Consider the following 16386-nt stretch of genomic DNA (forward strand, 5'->3'; position numbering starts at 1 on the left):
CTAAAGCTACGTCTTATTGAAGAAAAAGGATTTTTTTTATTTTCACTGCCCAATTCTAATAAAATCTATGAAACACCTGTGGGGGCAAAATGCTCACTACACCCCTAGATGGATTCCTCAAGGGGTGTAGTTTTCTCAATGGAGTCACTTTTTTGGCGTTTTCACTGTTTTGGTACCTCAGGGGCTTTGCAAATGCGACATGGCCTGCGCAAACCATTCCTGCTAAATTTGAGCTCCAAAAGCCAAATGGCGCTTTCCCTTCTAAGCTCCGCCGTGTGTCCAAACATCCGTTTATAACCACATGTGGGGTATTGTTTTACTCGGGAGAAATTGCTTTACAAATGTTGTGGTGCTTTTTCTCCTTTAGTCCTCGTGGAAATGAGAAAAAATTAGCTAAACCTACATAATCTTTGAAAGAATGACGATTTTTATTTTCACGGCCTACTTCCAATAATTTCTGCAAAAAACCTGCGGGGTCAAAATGCTCACTATACCCCTAGATAATTTCCTCAAGGGGTGTAGTTTCCAAAATGGGGTCACTTTTGGTGGATTTCCACTGTTTTGGCACCGAAAGAGCCCTTGAAACCTGACATGGTGCCTAAAATATTTTCTAATAAAAAGGGGGCCCAAAATCCACTGGGTGCTCCTTTGCTTCTGAGGCCGGTGCTTCAGTCCATTACCACACTAGGGCCACATGTGGGATATTTCTGAAAACTGCAGAATCTGGGCAATAAATATTGAGTTGCGTTTCTCTGGTAAAAACTTCTGTGTTACAAAAAAAATTGAATAAAAATGAATTTCTGCAAAAAAAAATGAAATTTGAAAATTTCACCTCTACGTTGCTTTAATTCCTGTGAAACGTTTAAAGGGTTAAGAAACTTTCTAATACTTTGAGGGGTGAAGATTTTAAAATGGGGTGACTTTTTGGCGGTTTCTAATATATAAGGCCCTAAAAGCCGCTTCACAACTGAACTGGCCCCTGTAAAAATAGCCTTTTGAAATTTTCTTGAAAATGTGAGAAATTGCTGCTAAAGTTCTAAGCCTTGTAACGTCTTAGAAAAATAAAAGGATGTTCAAAAAACGATGCCAATCTAAAGTAGACATATGGGGGATGTTAATTAGCAACAATTTTGTGTGGTATAACTGCCTGTCTTACAAGCAGATACATTTACATTTAGAAAAATGCTAATTTTTGCAATTTTTCACCAAATTTTGGTGTTTTTCACTGGTAAATATTGAATTTATCGACCACATTTTTCCACTATCATAAAGTCCAATGTGTCACGAGAAAACAATCTCAGAATCGCTTTGGTAGGTAAAAGCGTTCCGGAGTTATTACCACATAAAGTGAAATATGTCAGAATGAAAAAATGGGTCTGGTCCTGAAGGCCAAAATGAGCTTGGTCCTGAAGGGGTTAAGGGGTTAAAGCCAACTCTGTTTACAAACATATGCCGTCCACACCTGATTGTAACGATAGGGTCGGTAACTTTGCACCTAAGTACACAGTGGATAGGTGTTTAAGAGAAAAGCGAAAAGTCGTATCTTCCAAACTGTGACCACAAGAAGGGAGCCGGGACCTTCTAGCTGGAGTGTTTGATCCATAATAGCTGCCACCTGTGGCCAAATTCGGAACCACCAACCCCACATTCCTGGTTCTATGACACAATAGGTGCTTAGTCACACTTGTTCTTTATTTTTTTTTTAAGAAACAAAGCTTGAATTTGCGACACTAGTGAGGAGGGATTGAGAAATGGTACTGTTCTACATAAATATAGATCTTTATGTAAAAGTAGCATTGTAACCAAATTTATCCTACCAATCTCCAATCTATTAGTTCTGTATAGATAACAATCAGAACTTGCGATGGTTGGGGAGTCCAGATATGGGAGTCCTGAATCAGCCCAAGTAAGACTAAAACTAGAAAGAAGGGACTTCAGTAAAAGTGATACATTGATAGGAGACCTCAGAATATTGTGTGATGACTTTGGTAATCTCTGAAAGACAGAAGGGAAAAGTGCAAATAAGAACCAATTCATCTGCATATAAACCGATTTTATGTTATTTGCTTCTTATCTTAAAGAAGCACTCCCACAACATTTCTTATTCTCTGACCCATTATGTAAATTGAGGTGACGGTCATCCTCTTACCGGTGACTGTATTTGTGAGTTATCCACTCCCTTCTGGTCCTCAGCGGTGTCATAACGCACAAATACAACCACCGGTTTACATAATGTGCCTTTCCAACGGGCTAGAGAATAAAAAATGTTCTGGGCGTGCTCCTTTAATGCCTGAAATTATCTGGGATCAGTTCTGCAAATTGTTCCATCCACAGGGGAAAAATTAAGGGAGATAGCGAACAGGCCGCATATTTTTTTTATACGTTCATGGTAGGAGTCAGACCGACTAACCCAAAGTTCAGGCCTTTCGTGAACCAGCGTTACCCTTGGCCTGGTTGTGATGGCTCCTCTACTTTGGTTCACACTTCCTGGTTTCAATGAAAAAACTAATTGTCTGCATTGCTTAGCAACTGATCTGTGAAGCACGGACAGCACACGGACGTTGTATTTTTTTTTCCTTATAGAAAAGTAGTCGGCGTAATGCCATATGATCATACAATTGTATGAATATCGAGATGTGAAGACTAGCTGGCCGCTTACCCGGCAACAGCCAACTGAAAGGGACTTTCCATGGGAGGATCAATTGTCGAAAATGGACAAACATCAGAAGTTCCACGACTGCTCGCTTGTCCAGAGCTGATGTGTTATTGAGGTATATAGTGTTAGGAATACACATACGTGTTTTTGTGTGTGTGTATATATATATATATATATATATATATATATATATATATATATATATACATACATAACAATATATATATATATATATATATATACATACATACACACACACTAATTATATATATATACATACACTTTTTTTTATTCTACAGAGATAAATATATATATATATATATATATGCCTGACATAAGGCAAAACGTGGTATAGGCTTTTGACCTGAAAACAGAAAGAAGTCTCACTAATGACATGAGGAAAATCCTCAACAGGCCTCCAAACTCAGGTGCTACAAGTACCCAGGTTCTTCTCCTTACCTGACCCCAGAAAAGCGCGCCCCCGACTACTCCCACCGCAGCCATGCCCGTTCATGAGCTCTGTCACGTGAACGAAAGAGGCGGGGCGTGAAGCTGCTAAAGCGGGAGTCAGAGGACACTGCACGGGACACGCACAGACTGGGACCCGCGGATAATATACGCGGGGACTGCGCGACCCGTGCCCGGAGACTGAGGAGCTAAAGCTGAGCTGAAGATATATCCGTGTAAATATATAATATATATATATATAAATAGAGACAGATGTGTATATGTGAGCTAAGGAACGTAAAATAAAAGCAGCCACCTTCGCCCGACATGGTAGACCTAAATAAAGCATAGCGTTGTTATTAAAAGCAGCGGGTGATACCGGGTGAGCTCACTGCGTGCACCCACTTAATCACCCCCCTCCCTTTTTGCAGGTCCAGTTCGTGAGAACTCAGTGACGTAGGAGCTCTCGCGAGATCCTGGCCGGAGAGGCAGCGCAGTGTCTGAGAAGAGGAGGCCAGGGGGACATGATGATGATGGAGCTGCCGTTACCGCCAACCCAGGAGCCGCAGCAGACGAGCGGAGACGACGAAGAGAAAAGTCCAAGCCTGGCCACCAGCGGGAGTCACGAGGCAACCAGCGAGGCGCCAGCGGAGCTTAGCAAATCTGCCAGGGGCCTGGTCAGGATGTGCGACCTGCTGCTGAAGAAAAAGCAACAGCGCCAGCGGAGACAGCAAGGAGCCGGGGCCTTGCCGGCCTCACCCACTGGAACCGGGCCTCCTGGTAGAAGCCGCAGACAGAAGCGGAGCCGGAGCAGCCGCACAGCTAGCAGCAGCGACACCGACAAGAGCAGCGAGAGCGGCAGCAGCAGCAGCCAGGACGACGAGGAAGAGGAGGAAGAAGTGTCTGAGGTGGGAGCCCGGGCAGGAGGGAGGGGGGCAGCGTGTACATGGGGCACATGTGTGTGTGAAGTTGGCGTAATAAGTGTTCTGTCCATGGTCCTAGCACAGGCTCTGTGGCAATGCCTGCTCCTAGTGCCCACATACCTGTTGCTGCTAGAGCTCTGTGATCCTCTTAACTACAGCCACTCAGATTAGGGTTTTTGTTTCCTCAGATGCTCTGCTTGTATTTCTTCTGTCGGGTCAGCGGTTTCTAAAAGTGAAGCTTATAATAAGAAGCTGCTAATATCACTCCCACAGGTTCTCGGGACTGGAGACCGGTCAGGCAAAATCGGCATCAAGGGGGTAGACATTTTTATAGACTTCCTGTCAGTAATCTCATTGACTAACAATAGTCAGCCTCTCCCCAGCCTTGAATGGCTGATAACAGGGAACAATAGATTGTAAATCTAATGTTGATGAGACATATCTAGCATGGGCAAATATCCCCGGTGCCAGGTTACCAGTTTGTTCCTATTGCCTTAAAGAGGCTCTGTCACCAGATTTTGCAACCCCTATCTGCTATTGCAGCAGATAGGCGCTGCAATGTAGATTACAGTAACGTTTTTATTTTTAAAAAACGAGCATTTTTGGCCACCATTTTTGTAGTTATGCAAATGAGGCTTGCAAAAGTCCAAGTGGGCGTGTATTATGTGCGTACATCAGGGCGTTTTTACTACTTTTACTAGCTGGGCGTTCTGACGAGAAGTATCATCCACTTCTCTTCAGAACGCCCAGCTTCTGGCAGTGCAGACACAGCCGTGTTCTCGAGAGATCACGCTGTGACGTCACTCACAGGTCCTGCATCGTTGTGAGACGAGCGAGGACACATCGGCACCAGAGGCTACAGTTGATTCTGCAGCAGCATCAGCGTTTGCAGGTAAGTAGCTACATCGACTTACCTGCTAACGCCGATGCTGCTGCAGAATCAACTGTAGCCTCTGGTGCCGATGTGTCCTCGCTCGTCTGACACGATGCAGGACCTGTGAGTGACATCACAGCGTGATCTCTCGAGAACACGGCTGTGTCTGCACTGCCAGAAGCTGGGCGTTCTGAAGAGAAGTGGATGATACTTCTCGTCAGAACGCCCAGCTAGTAAAAGTAGTAAAAACGCCCCGATGTACGCACATAATACACGCCCACTTGAACTTTTAAACACACCCACTTGGACTTTTGCAAGCCTCATTTGCATAACTACAAAAATGGTCATAACTTGGCCAAAAATGCTCGTTTTTTAAAAATAAAAACGTTACAGTAATCTACATTGCAGCGCCGATCTGCTGCAATAGCAGATAGGGGTTGCAAAATCTGGTGACAGAGCCTCTTTAAAGAAAAACGATCTATTTTTACCACGTTATTAGCGATTTTAGCTTTATGCTAATGAGTTTCTCAATGGACAACTGGGCGTGTTTTACTATTGACCAAGTGGGCGTTGTACAGAGGAGTGTATGACGCTGACCAATCAGCGTCATACACTTCTCTCCGTTCATTTAGTCAGCGCATAGTGACACTGCGTTATTCACGATGTGCTGTCTTATACTGACATATTCACGTTACTGAAGTGTTTAGACAGTGAATAGATATTCCTTCCAGCCAGGAAGGGATGTCTATTCACAATCCCGACACTTCCGTAAAGTTTCTGTGGTACTTACAGCAGAGCAAGCGTAATCTCGCGAGATCTCGCTGAAAATGACAGGTTACAGCGAGGTTACACTTTGCTCTGCTGTAAGTACCACAAAAACGTTACGGAAGTGTCGGGATTGTGAATAGACATCTCGTCCTGGCTGGAAGGAATGTTTAATCACTGTCTAAACACTTCAGTAACGTTAAAGTGTCAGTATAAGACAGCACATAGTGAATAACCCAGTGTCACTATGCGCTGACTAAATGAACGGAGAGAAGTGTATGACGCTGATTGGTCAGCGTCATACACTCCTCTGTACAACGCCCACTTTGTCAATAGTAAAACACGCCCAGTTGTCCATTGAGAAACTCATTAGCATAAAGCTAAAATCGCTAATAACGTGGTGAAAATAGATTTTTGGGAATAAAAAGCACTGCTGTAATGTACAGTGAAGGAAATAAGTATTTGATCCCTTGCTGATTTTGTAAGTTTGCCCACTGTCAAAGTCATGAACAGTCTAGAATTTTTAGGCTAGGTTAATTTTACCAGTGAGAGATAGATTATATAAAACAGAAAATCACATTGTCAAAATTATATATATTTATTTGCATTGTGCACAGAGAAATAAGTATTTGATCCCTTTGGCAAACAAGACTTAATACTTGGTGGCAAAACCCTTGTTGGCAAGCACAGCAGTCAGACGTTTTTTGTAGTTGATGATGAGGTTTGCACACATGTTAGATGGAATTTTGGCCCACTCCTCTTTGCAGATCATCTGTAAATCATTAAGATTTCGAGGCTGTCGCTTGGCAACTCGGATCTTCAGCTCCCTCCATAAGTTTTCGATGGGATTAAGGTCTGGAGACTGGCTAGGCCACTCCATGACCTTAATGTGCTTCTTTTTGAGCCACTCCTTTGTTGCCTTGGCTGTATGTTTTGGGACATTGTCGTGCTGGAAGACCCAGCCACGAGCCATTTTTAATGTCCTGGTGGAGGGAAGGAGGTTGTCACTCAGGATTTGACGGTACATGGCTCCATCCATTCTCCCATTGATGCGGTGAAGTAGTCCTGTGCCCTTAGCAGAGAAACACCCCCAAAACATAATGTTTCCACCTCCATGCTTGACAGTGGGGACGGTGTTCTTTGGGTCATAGGCAGCATTTCTCTTCCTCCAAAAACGGCGAGTTGAGTTAATGCCAAAGAGCTCAATTTTAGTCTCACCTGACCACAGCACATTCTCCCAATCACTCTCAGAATCATCCAGATGTTCATTTGCAAACTTCAGACGGGCCTGTACATGTGCCTTCTTGAGCAGGGGGACCTTGCAGGCACTGCAGGATTTTAATCCATTACGGCGTAATGTGTTACCAATGGTTTTCTTGGTGACTGTGGTCCCAGCTGCCTTGAGATCATTAACAAGTTCCCCCCGTGTAGTTTTCGGCTGAGCTCTCACCTTCCTCAGGATCAAGGATACCCCAAGAGGTGAGATTTTGCATGGAGCCCCAGATCGATGTCGATTGACAGTCATTTTGTATGTCTTCCATTTTCTTACTATTGCACCAACAGTTGTCTCCTTCTCACCCAGCTTCTTACTTATGGTTTTGTAGCCCATTCCAGCCTTGTGCAGGTCTATGATCTTGTCCCTGACATCCTTAGAAAGCTCTTTGGTCTTGCCCATGTTGTAGAGGTTAGAGCCAGACTGATTAATTGAGTCTGTGGACAGGAGTCTTTTATACAGGTGACCATGTAAGACAGCTGTCTTTAATGCAGGCACCAAGTTGATTTGGAGCGTGTAACTGGTCTGGAGGAGGCTGAACTCTTAATGGTTGGTAGGGGAACAAATACTTATTTCTCTGTGCACAATGCAAATAAATATATATAATTTTGACTGTGATTTTCAGTTTTTTTTTTTTATATATAATCTATCTCTCACTGGTAAAATTAACCTAGCCTAAAAATTCTAGACTGTTCATGTCTTTGCCAGTGGGCAAACTTACAAAATCAGCAAGGGATCAAATACTTATTTCCTTCACTGTACATTACAGCGCCGATCTCCTTATGTAGGGGACAGGGCACTTATAATGTGGTGACAGAGCCTCTTTAAAGTTGATTTCAATGACTGCACTTTGGGGGGTTTTGTTTCCTAGGTTTAGGGTTAGGGCTCATGCACACGACCGTCGCCATGTGCACAACCACGATTTTCGGGTCGGCCGGCTGCGGATTGTCAGCCGCGAGCCCCCCGCAAATCGCGGGACATGCACATGGCCGCGGCCATTATTTTCAATGAGCCCAGACCGCAGAACACGGCCGTAATAAGACAGGTCCGTTCTTTCTGCAGTGCGGGCTCCCGGGCCGTGCACGGACCGTAAAAACTACGGTCGTGTGCATGGCCCCATAGAAATGAATGGGGCCGCAATTCTCCCGTGGATTTTCGGGGGAATTGCGGCCGCAAAAGCACGTTCGTGTGCATGGGGCCTTAGTTTTGCTCATCTATAAAGCCACCAGGTTTGCCAGAGCGCCTGAAAATAGTGTTTTCTGGTTTTATATTCTACTTGCAAACGGTTAGCGAGAGATGCATAGTGTTTTTCCCATCATGTCATGACTTCCATGATGTATTTGAAGGACCCCAATGACTTATAATGGATCCATCAGAATTCCTATTGTTTTTTTTTTTTTCTCGTTACTCTTTTAGGGGTAGGTTAACATGTGAGAGATTTGCTGCTGAAGTGCTCCAAATGGTGCTGATTTTGTTGCGGTTTTTCCTTTTGTGGATTCAAACAGCTGATCGTTTAAAAAGGGGGAAAAAAAGCGGTGTACTCCCCTTACCAATCCTCTGGGGCTCCCGTAGTGATGCTTACCTGGTTCCCCATCAGACTCTGCAGCAGTCACGTTTCAACACAACACATCATTGCTGGAGACCGGTCTACAGAGACCGGTGGGGGACCAGGCAAGCGTTGCCACAGGAGCGCCAGGAGATTGGTAAAATGTATGTATTTTTTTTTTCTCTTCAAAGGATTATCCACACCTGCGGATCTGCATGTAATCCACAACACTTATTTGATTACAAATTTCTTCTTCCCCCTATTGAATTTACTGTGGAAAATCCGCAAATCTGTGCTCCTTCCGCAGCAGAAGTTTACATGCTGCGGATTTCAAAATCCGCACCGCCGGTCAGTTTCCGCGTGGAAGATTTCTGCAGCATGTAGATTTGTTAAAATCTCAGCTGCTTGCCTTATACTATATTCCACTGCAGATTTTCTGTGGACAAATGTGGATGGAAACTCCTCAGCATTTCTGACATGTGTGAATTCACCCTTATAGGATAGAATAGCGTCACAGGACTGTAAACCTAACTGAATGGAAACAAACATCAGTGTGAACAGAGCCTAAGGCCACTTTTACGCTTGCGTATTTCGGTTAGTATTTTTAGTCCGTATTTGTAAGTCAAAACTAGGAGTGGGTCCAAAATACTTTTTCATTTTTCCGTCGACATAGCTGTATGAGGACTTGTTCTTTGCGGGATTCGTTGTACTTTTAAATGGTAAAAACACTTATGAACTAAAATTATTTGTTTGTGCATAGTCTCTTTCCAAGAGCTGTAATTTTTTTATTTCTCTGTCAATGTAGATGAGGGCTTGTTTTTTGCGGGACAAGATGTAGTTTTGATTGGTACTGTTTTGGGGTACATGGGACTTATTGATTTAACTTTTATTACGATTTTTTGGGGGGGACAATGGGAAAAAAAAGAGCAATTTTGCCATTGTTTATTTTTTTTTGAGGTGTTCACCTTGCGGTTTGAATTAAATATTAACTTTGTTTGGGTCATTATGGTCGTGGCGATACCATGTTTTTTTTTGTTTTTTTTTTTTGTTGTACTTTTACTAAATAAAACCACTTTGTGTAAAATATTTTTTAATTTTTATTACATTTTTATTTCACATTTGTTTACTTTTTTTAGTCCCACTGCTATAATGCTTTGGTATACTTAGTATACCAAAGAATTATTGCCTGTCAGTGTAAAACTGACAGGCAATCTATTAGGAAGTGCCTCTGGGCAGACCTGGGGGCTTTTATCAGGCCCACGGCCGCCATGACACCCCATCGGAGGTCTGCGATTGCATTTGCGGGCCGCTGATGGTTGAGAGAGGGAGCTCACTCCATCTGTAAAGAAGTTAAATTCCGCGGCCACTATTGACCGCGGCATTTAATGGGTTAAACGTCCGCTATCAAAGTAGACAGCCATCAGACAGCCGAGCCCTGGCTCCAGCCTGCACGGGACACCTGTTCAGGACTTTATTCTGGACTACCGTGAAAAGCCGACGGCCTAGCCTAAGGCCCCTTAGTGACTGCCGTGAAAAGGTGTTTTGGCGGACACTAGGGGGTTAAAGCAAAATACCGCCTATGGCCTTATGCACATCAGCCTGTCCGACTGTTTTTCATCCATGTGAACGTCCATTTAGCGTCCGTGTGGCTTCCGTGTCATCTGTTTCTTGCAAGCACTTCCTGGATTCCCTTTTTTTTTTTTTTTTTTTTTTAAATGCATTTCTTTATTAACTGATTCATGAAAAATGGGCCTGACTCGGATGTTTCTTTTTTTTTTTTTCTGAACCACCTATAGACTTCACTGTACTGTCCTTTGTTAAAATGGATTGCATATGGCTGAGAAATATGTTAGTCTGATTAAGGCCGAAGGGTGTATTCACCTGCATTGGTAATGGTGTAGCAGGACAATCACGGTTTTCAAATAGAAACCGTTCCTAGATCTGCGGTAAATCCAGAAAAAAATCTGCCTATGGAATAGGGATGCACGATGCATTGAAACTTCGATACTCTGCATCCCCAAACGGTTCGATATCGTTGTTCCATGTATTTTGATGCTAAGCTGTGCAGCCGCACAGCTCCGCATTGTAACACATGAATGTATGAGAGCGGGGTTGCGGCTGTGTAATACAGCCATTGCCCCGCTCCTGAGTCCTGACAAGTGCGTGCCGTCAGGATGATGCGATGGGGTCAGCGCTGCACTAATGAGCGGTAGCACTGACGACCGAACATGGCAGTCGCACTACAAAACACCCCCATGTCCTGCGTTCAGTGTCTGAACCGCCGCTCATTAGTGCAGCGCCGGCCGCATCGCTTCATGCTGACCGCGCGCGCACTATCTGTCAGGAGCGGGGCAATGGCTGTATTACACAGCCGCAGCCCCGCTCTATAACTGTGGAGATCAGAGAAACCTCAGCTCCACCGTTATTCCCCTGAATTCTGAGATCAAAGCGGACCGCAGCATTATTGGGAAAATGAGAAGGGGGGGATGCCCCTGGATCGCGTCACAGGGAATTCTTGTGACTCGATCGAGGGCCATATCATATATGGCCAGACAGACCAGGGTCCTTTGAAGGACCCCAGGGCTGTCTTACCATATTTCCTGTTAGGGCATACTTAGGTATGTCCTAACAACTGTCTGTGTACTATCAGTACACAGGCTAATGTACTGGCATATATCTGATATATGCCAGTACATTAAAGTAATAAATAAAAAAATACACATACACCTTTTTTTTACAATAAACGTTAAAATAAGTCTCGATACATAAAACATACACATATTCGTTATTGGCGTGTTGAATTTAACCTCCATGTGCCTCACATTAAGGCCTGGTTTACACGAGCGTGCGCAAAAGGCACTTAACAGCTCCGTGTGTCATCAGCGTATGATGCGTGGCTGCGTGATTTTCGCGCAGCCGCCATCATTATGACACTCCGTTTGGATGTTTGTAAACAGAAAAGCACGTGGTGCTTTTCTGTTTACATTCAGAGTTTGACAGCTGTTGCGCGAATCACGCTGTTCGTACGGAAGTGCTTCCGTGTGACCTGCGTGATTTTCACGCACCCATTGACTTCAATGGGTGCGTGATGCGTGAACAATGCACAAATATAGGACATGTCGTGAGTTTTTTTTTTTTCCAGCGGATTGACGCTGAGCAAAACTCACGGACTTTCTGCATGCCCCCATAGATTTACGTAGGTCCGTACGACACGCGTGAAAAGCACGCACGTCGCACGGACGTATATCCCGCTCGTGTAAACGAGGCCCAATAGTAATTAACCACATCATATACCTCACGCATTGACCCATTATGACTGAGAAACATGATGGGGTTAATAACTATTAATGTGAGGCACATTCAAAATTCATCACACCTCGCGCCTCACATCAGAAAACTGAAGAACTTCTTTTTTTTAACATTTTTATTACTGTTGGCAAAGTATCGTTTTGGTATCGGAATCGCAATACTAAACAAAGTATCGGTATCGAAGTCCAAATTCTAGTATCGTGACATCCCTACTATGGAAGAAGTTTCTGCAGATCTGTGCGGATATTTTTTCAGCAGCTTGTATGGGTTCTTTTGAAACCACCTTCTTATGTTTTCAGTGTGGATTCTGCGTAGACAACCCTGAACTAATCTCCGGTTAACGTGTCTTGGTGAGGTCTTGATTTATTAGTAATACCTGGATATTTAGCGGTATATTCTGAAGGAAACAAAACCTAGTATAGCTCTTCACCGCTCCTGCTGTACTAACCTGATTTGGAGGCCCTATTCTGGAGGTACAGTACCGCTGTCTTCCTCACTCATCTTCCTTCTTTGCCGAACTGATGGCAAGAATGCGGAAACATTACATGCACTGCCCCCCTAGCAGTCGTATTATGTATAACTCGGAGTTTGCCTGGAATAGGTCTTTAAATAAAGCTGGCCACAAATGAATCAAGCAGCCATGTAGGAGGCTTCTGGTGATCCAAGCCTTTTATTGTTTAAACATGTAGACCTCTTAGGCCCTGTTCACACAGAGTATTTTGAGTTTTTTGGGGTATGGAAACCGCTCCGCAGAACTCGTCAAAAACTGGCTGAAAATGCCTTCCATTGGGAGGCATAGGCGGTTTTCTCCCGCGAGCGCTAAAACCGCCTCACGGGAGAAAGAAGGGACATGCCCTATTTTCGTGTGGTTACGTCTCTGACCCCCCATTGACCTCAACGGGAGGCAGAGAAAGCGAGTTTTTTTTTGCCCGTAGCACTCAATGGGCGCGAGCGACAATCGCGGCAAATGGCGTGCAGGAAGGTCAAAATCTGCCTCAAAAGCCCAAACGGAATTTTGAGGCAGAATTTTCCTCCTGCAAAAAAACTCAGTGTGAGCACAGCCTTAGGCTAAGTTCACACGGAGTATTTTGGGGGAGGAATATCTGCCTCAAAGCTCCAAACGGAATTTTGAGGCAGATATTCCTCCCCCAAAATACTCCGTGTGAATAGCAATTATCGCGCCGTTTTTCGCCCGCGGCCATTGAGCGCCGCGGGCATAAAACACGCTTTCTCCTGCCTCCCATTGAAGTCAATGGGAGGTCGGAGGCGGAAGCGCCCGAAGATAGGGCATGTCGCTTCTTTTTCCCGCGAGGCAGTTTTACTGCTCGCGGGAAAAAGACGCCGACGCCTCCCATTGAAATCAATGGGAGGCGTTCTCGGGCCGTTTCTGCCGAGTTTTGCGACGCGGTTTCCGCGTCAAAAAACTCGGCAAAAGACCCCGTGTGAACATAGCCTTACACTGGCGGATTATCTGTCGGTAAAAAACAAACTGCTGATTAACAATATAACATTGTTTGGCACTTGTTTGATCCATTCTAAATGGTGCAATACAATGGTTTATCACCATTCATTTGCATCTTGTTTGTCGACTGATCACTTGTTCGTTGGATGATCGTATGTTTTATGCAGCAATACATTTTATCGTTATTGGCAGCACACACACACACACACCCCCCCCCCCCTGTGTAAAATGTGCTGTTGACACAATCCAAATGCATGGGGACGAGCGATCGTAGTAGTGATTGCTGGTCCCCATACATAACCAATCATTGCTCCTTGTGAAAGGAGCAAATGAGTGCCGGTCAACGAGCAGTCTCGTTGATCCTCGTTCGTTTTCACGGCCCATATTGGACAGTATAAAAGGGTCTTTAGGCTCTCCACTGAGCCTCAGTCGCAGATTCCGTCAAATTTGATGGTAGAAATTGCGCTATTTTTTTTTTTATTTTCTGTCAGTTGGACACCATACAAGAACTCTACTGTAAGTACATGATGTCCGTCGGGTGCCGGGGTATCAGTCATATGATGGATCCAGCAGAGTGTTGAAAGAAAGCCACAGTGCGATTGTGAGCATAGCCTAAACAGTCGTCAACAACAACTGCTGTGAACCATGAAAAACTAGTTGTACAAATGCTATAAAGTAAAAATGCAGATCTTTATAGAGAGTATAGACTTGGGGCTTAGCTATTCTTAAAGGGATATTCTCAAAATATTTAAAACATTTATCAAAAAGTGTCTGCTTGCTGGTCGTCCCACCACTGGGATCCCCACAATTAGTAGAATGTCCGTTCTTCACCATTGTACCCCCTTGAAGTGAGGAGGAGCTTAAATGGAGTGGCAAATGAGCATACACCCTACAGCTCCATTCAATATTCATGGATCCATCTTCAGCAGCCCCATAGAAATGCATGGAGCTGTGGCAGAGCATGCACACTACAGCGCCATTCATTTGGGGCTCCCAGGAATCAGATATTTATTACCTATTCTGTGGATAGGTGATGTTTTTGGGAAAACCCCTTTAACCCCTTAGTTACCATCAATATGCCTTTTCATGGTGGTCACTAAGGGGCCTTCGGCTAGGCCGTCGCCTTTTTACGGCGGCCCACTCGTGCAGGCTGGAGCCGGGGCACGGCTGTCTGATGACAGCCGGGCTCCTGCTCTGACGGTCGCGGTCAAAGTTTACTTTGATCACGGCCGTTTTAGCCTGTTAAATGCAGCGGTCAATAGCGACAGCGGCATTTAACTGGTTTACAGAGGGAGAGAGCTCCCTCTGTCACCCATCGGTGGCCCGCAAATGCAATCGCGGGCCTCCGATGGGGTGTCATGGCAGCCGGGGGCCTGATAAAAGCCCCCAGGTCTGCCCTGGGCATATGCCTATTAGGACAGGCAATGGTGCTCAGGTTTACGAAGTATACCAAAGCATTATAGCAGCGATCTAAAAATCGTACAGTTAAGTCCCCTAGTGGTACTAAAAAAAAATAAGTAAGTAATGTGAAATAAAGATTATTAATAACAATTACTGTAAAAAAAAATCCTTTTTTCCCATTTAAAAAGTGGTTTTATTTGGTAAAAGTGTATAAAATAAATGTACACATATATGGTATCGCCGCGACCGTAATGACCCAAACAAAGTTGATCAGGTGAACACCGCAAAAACAATGGTAAAATTGCTATTTTTCCATTTTCCCCCCCAAAAACTCATAATAAAAGTTAATCATGTACCCCAAAACCGTACCAATCAAAACTACGTCTCGTCCTGCTAAAAACAAGCCACTGCATTGATGGAAAAATAAAAAAAATGACGGATCTTGGAAAGCGACGATGCAAAAACAAATAATTTAAATTCAAAAGTGTTTTTATTGTGCAAAAGTCGTAAAACATAAACCACCTCTACATATGTGGTATCGCCGTAATCGTACCGACCCATAGAATAAAGGTAATGTGTTGTGAACGGCGTGAATTTCTAACGCATAGAATGTCAGAAAAAAACCTGAACTTCCATTCCCCCCCCCCAAAAAATAAGTTAATAAAAGTTAATCAAAAAATATGTACCCCAAAATGTTGCCATTAAAAAGTACAACTGATTTCGCAAGAAACAAGTCCTCATACAGCGATGTCCAGAGGAAAATAAGTTATAGCTCTTTATAATAGCTTGGTCGTTAGGGCCTAATACGGCTGGTCAGTAAGGGGTTAAAGCGTACCTCCAATTATGCTGACATTATTTAGAAAATTGCTAATAGTGCAGGACTGTATAACCTGTATTAGCGATGTTGCTTCTAACAGCAGCACGGACTTCTGGCGGCTTAATTTTCCCTTTGGAGAAAGAGCGTGCTCCTTGTCTCCATTGTTCCCGTATCTAAAAATGGGCGTTAACGCTGTAGAATTTAATGTGGTCCAACAGCGCTATTGGCTGTTATGGGGATGGGAGCCTAGGAAAAAGGGCGTTCCGGTCTATCTCCTAAAGCAGAGTTATGAGCTGCCGGCAGCACGGAATGCGGCCCGTCCGTGCTGATGTTCGAAGCAAAATTGCTAATACAGGTTATTTAGAAAGCCTATTATTGTGGACACTCCTGCACTATAATAGTTTTTCTATATCATGTTAGTATAGTTAGAGGCACGCTTTAATAACTGTCTTCATAAGTTATGCTTCCCCTGCCCGATCTGTAACCTGCGATGTGGGACACGGGAGCACATAAACAGCAGTCGTGTGATGTATTGGGGAACCACTGCCTCCATAGTGCACCCTGCTATTCACGGTCACACTGTCAAATAAGGCCTTATTCACTCGAACGTGTTCCACGTCTGTGATACGCACGTGAAAAACACGCCAAAAATGCCTCATTGATTTCAATGGGAGGTGGACTAGTTTATTTTACTGCGAGCGGTTTTTACAGAAGAAAAGCGACATGCCCTATCGAGCGTTTACTCCTCTGACCTCCCATTGACATCAATGGGAGGCAGAGAAGGCGTATTTCGCAGCGTTTTTGCCCGTGGCACTCCAATGGGTGCAAACGAAAAACTCAGTGATAAACGCGGCAAACGGCGTGCAGGCAGATGAAAATTGCCTCAAAATTCCAAACAGAATTTTGAGGCAGA

General features: G+C 44.2%; 1 protein-coding gene across 5 annotated transcripts in view; it reads left to right on the top strand.

The window, feature by feature from the left end:
* The first annotated feature begins 3197 nt into the window (after window positions 1–3197).
* The window catches only part of ANKRD17 (ankyrin repeat domain 17), a 110536-nt gene continuing 97347 nt past the window's right edge, over window positions 3198–16386 (top strand). For 3 of the 5 annotated variants that reach the window (XM_075860681.1, XM_075860682.1, XM_075860683.1), the window contains exons 1-2: window positions 3198–3339; window positions 3535–4011. In XM_075860681.1, the coding sequence (XP_075716796.1) occupies window positions 3628–4011 (384 nt within the window). In that variant the 5' untranslated portion in view covers window positions 3198–3339; window positions 3535–3627. The remainder of the gene's footprint in view (window positions 3340–3534; window positions 4012–16386) is intronic. The other 2 variants (XM_075860685.1, XM_075860686.1) reach the window with 1 other exon arrangement.

This window comes from Rhinoderma darwinii, chromosome 1 (genome assembly GCF_050947455.1).
Source record: "Rhinoderma darwinii isolate aRhiDar2 chromosome 1, aRhiDar2.hap1, whole genome shotgun sequence".
In the NCBI taxonomy this organism is placed as follows: Eukaryota; Metazoa; Chordata; class Amphibia; order Anura; family Rhinodermatidae; genus Rhinoderma; species Rhinoderma darwinii.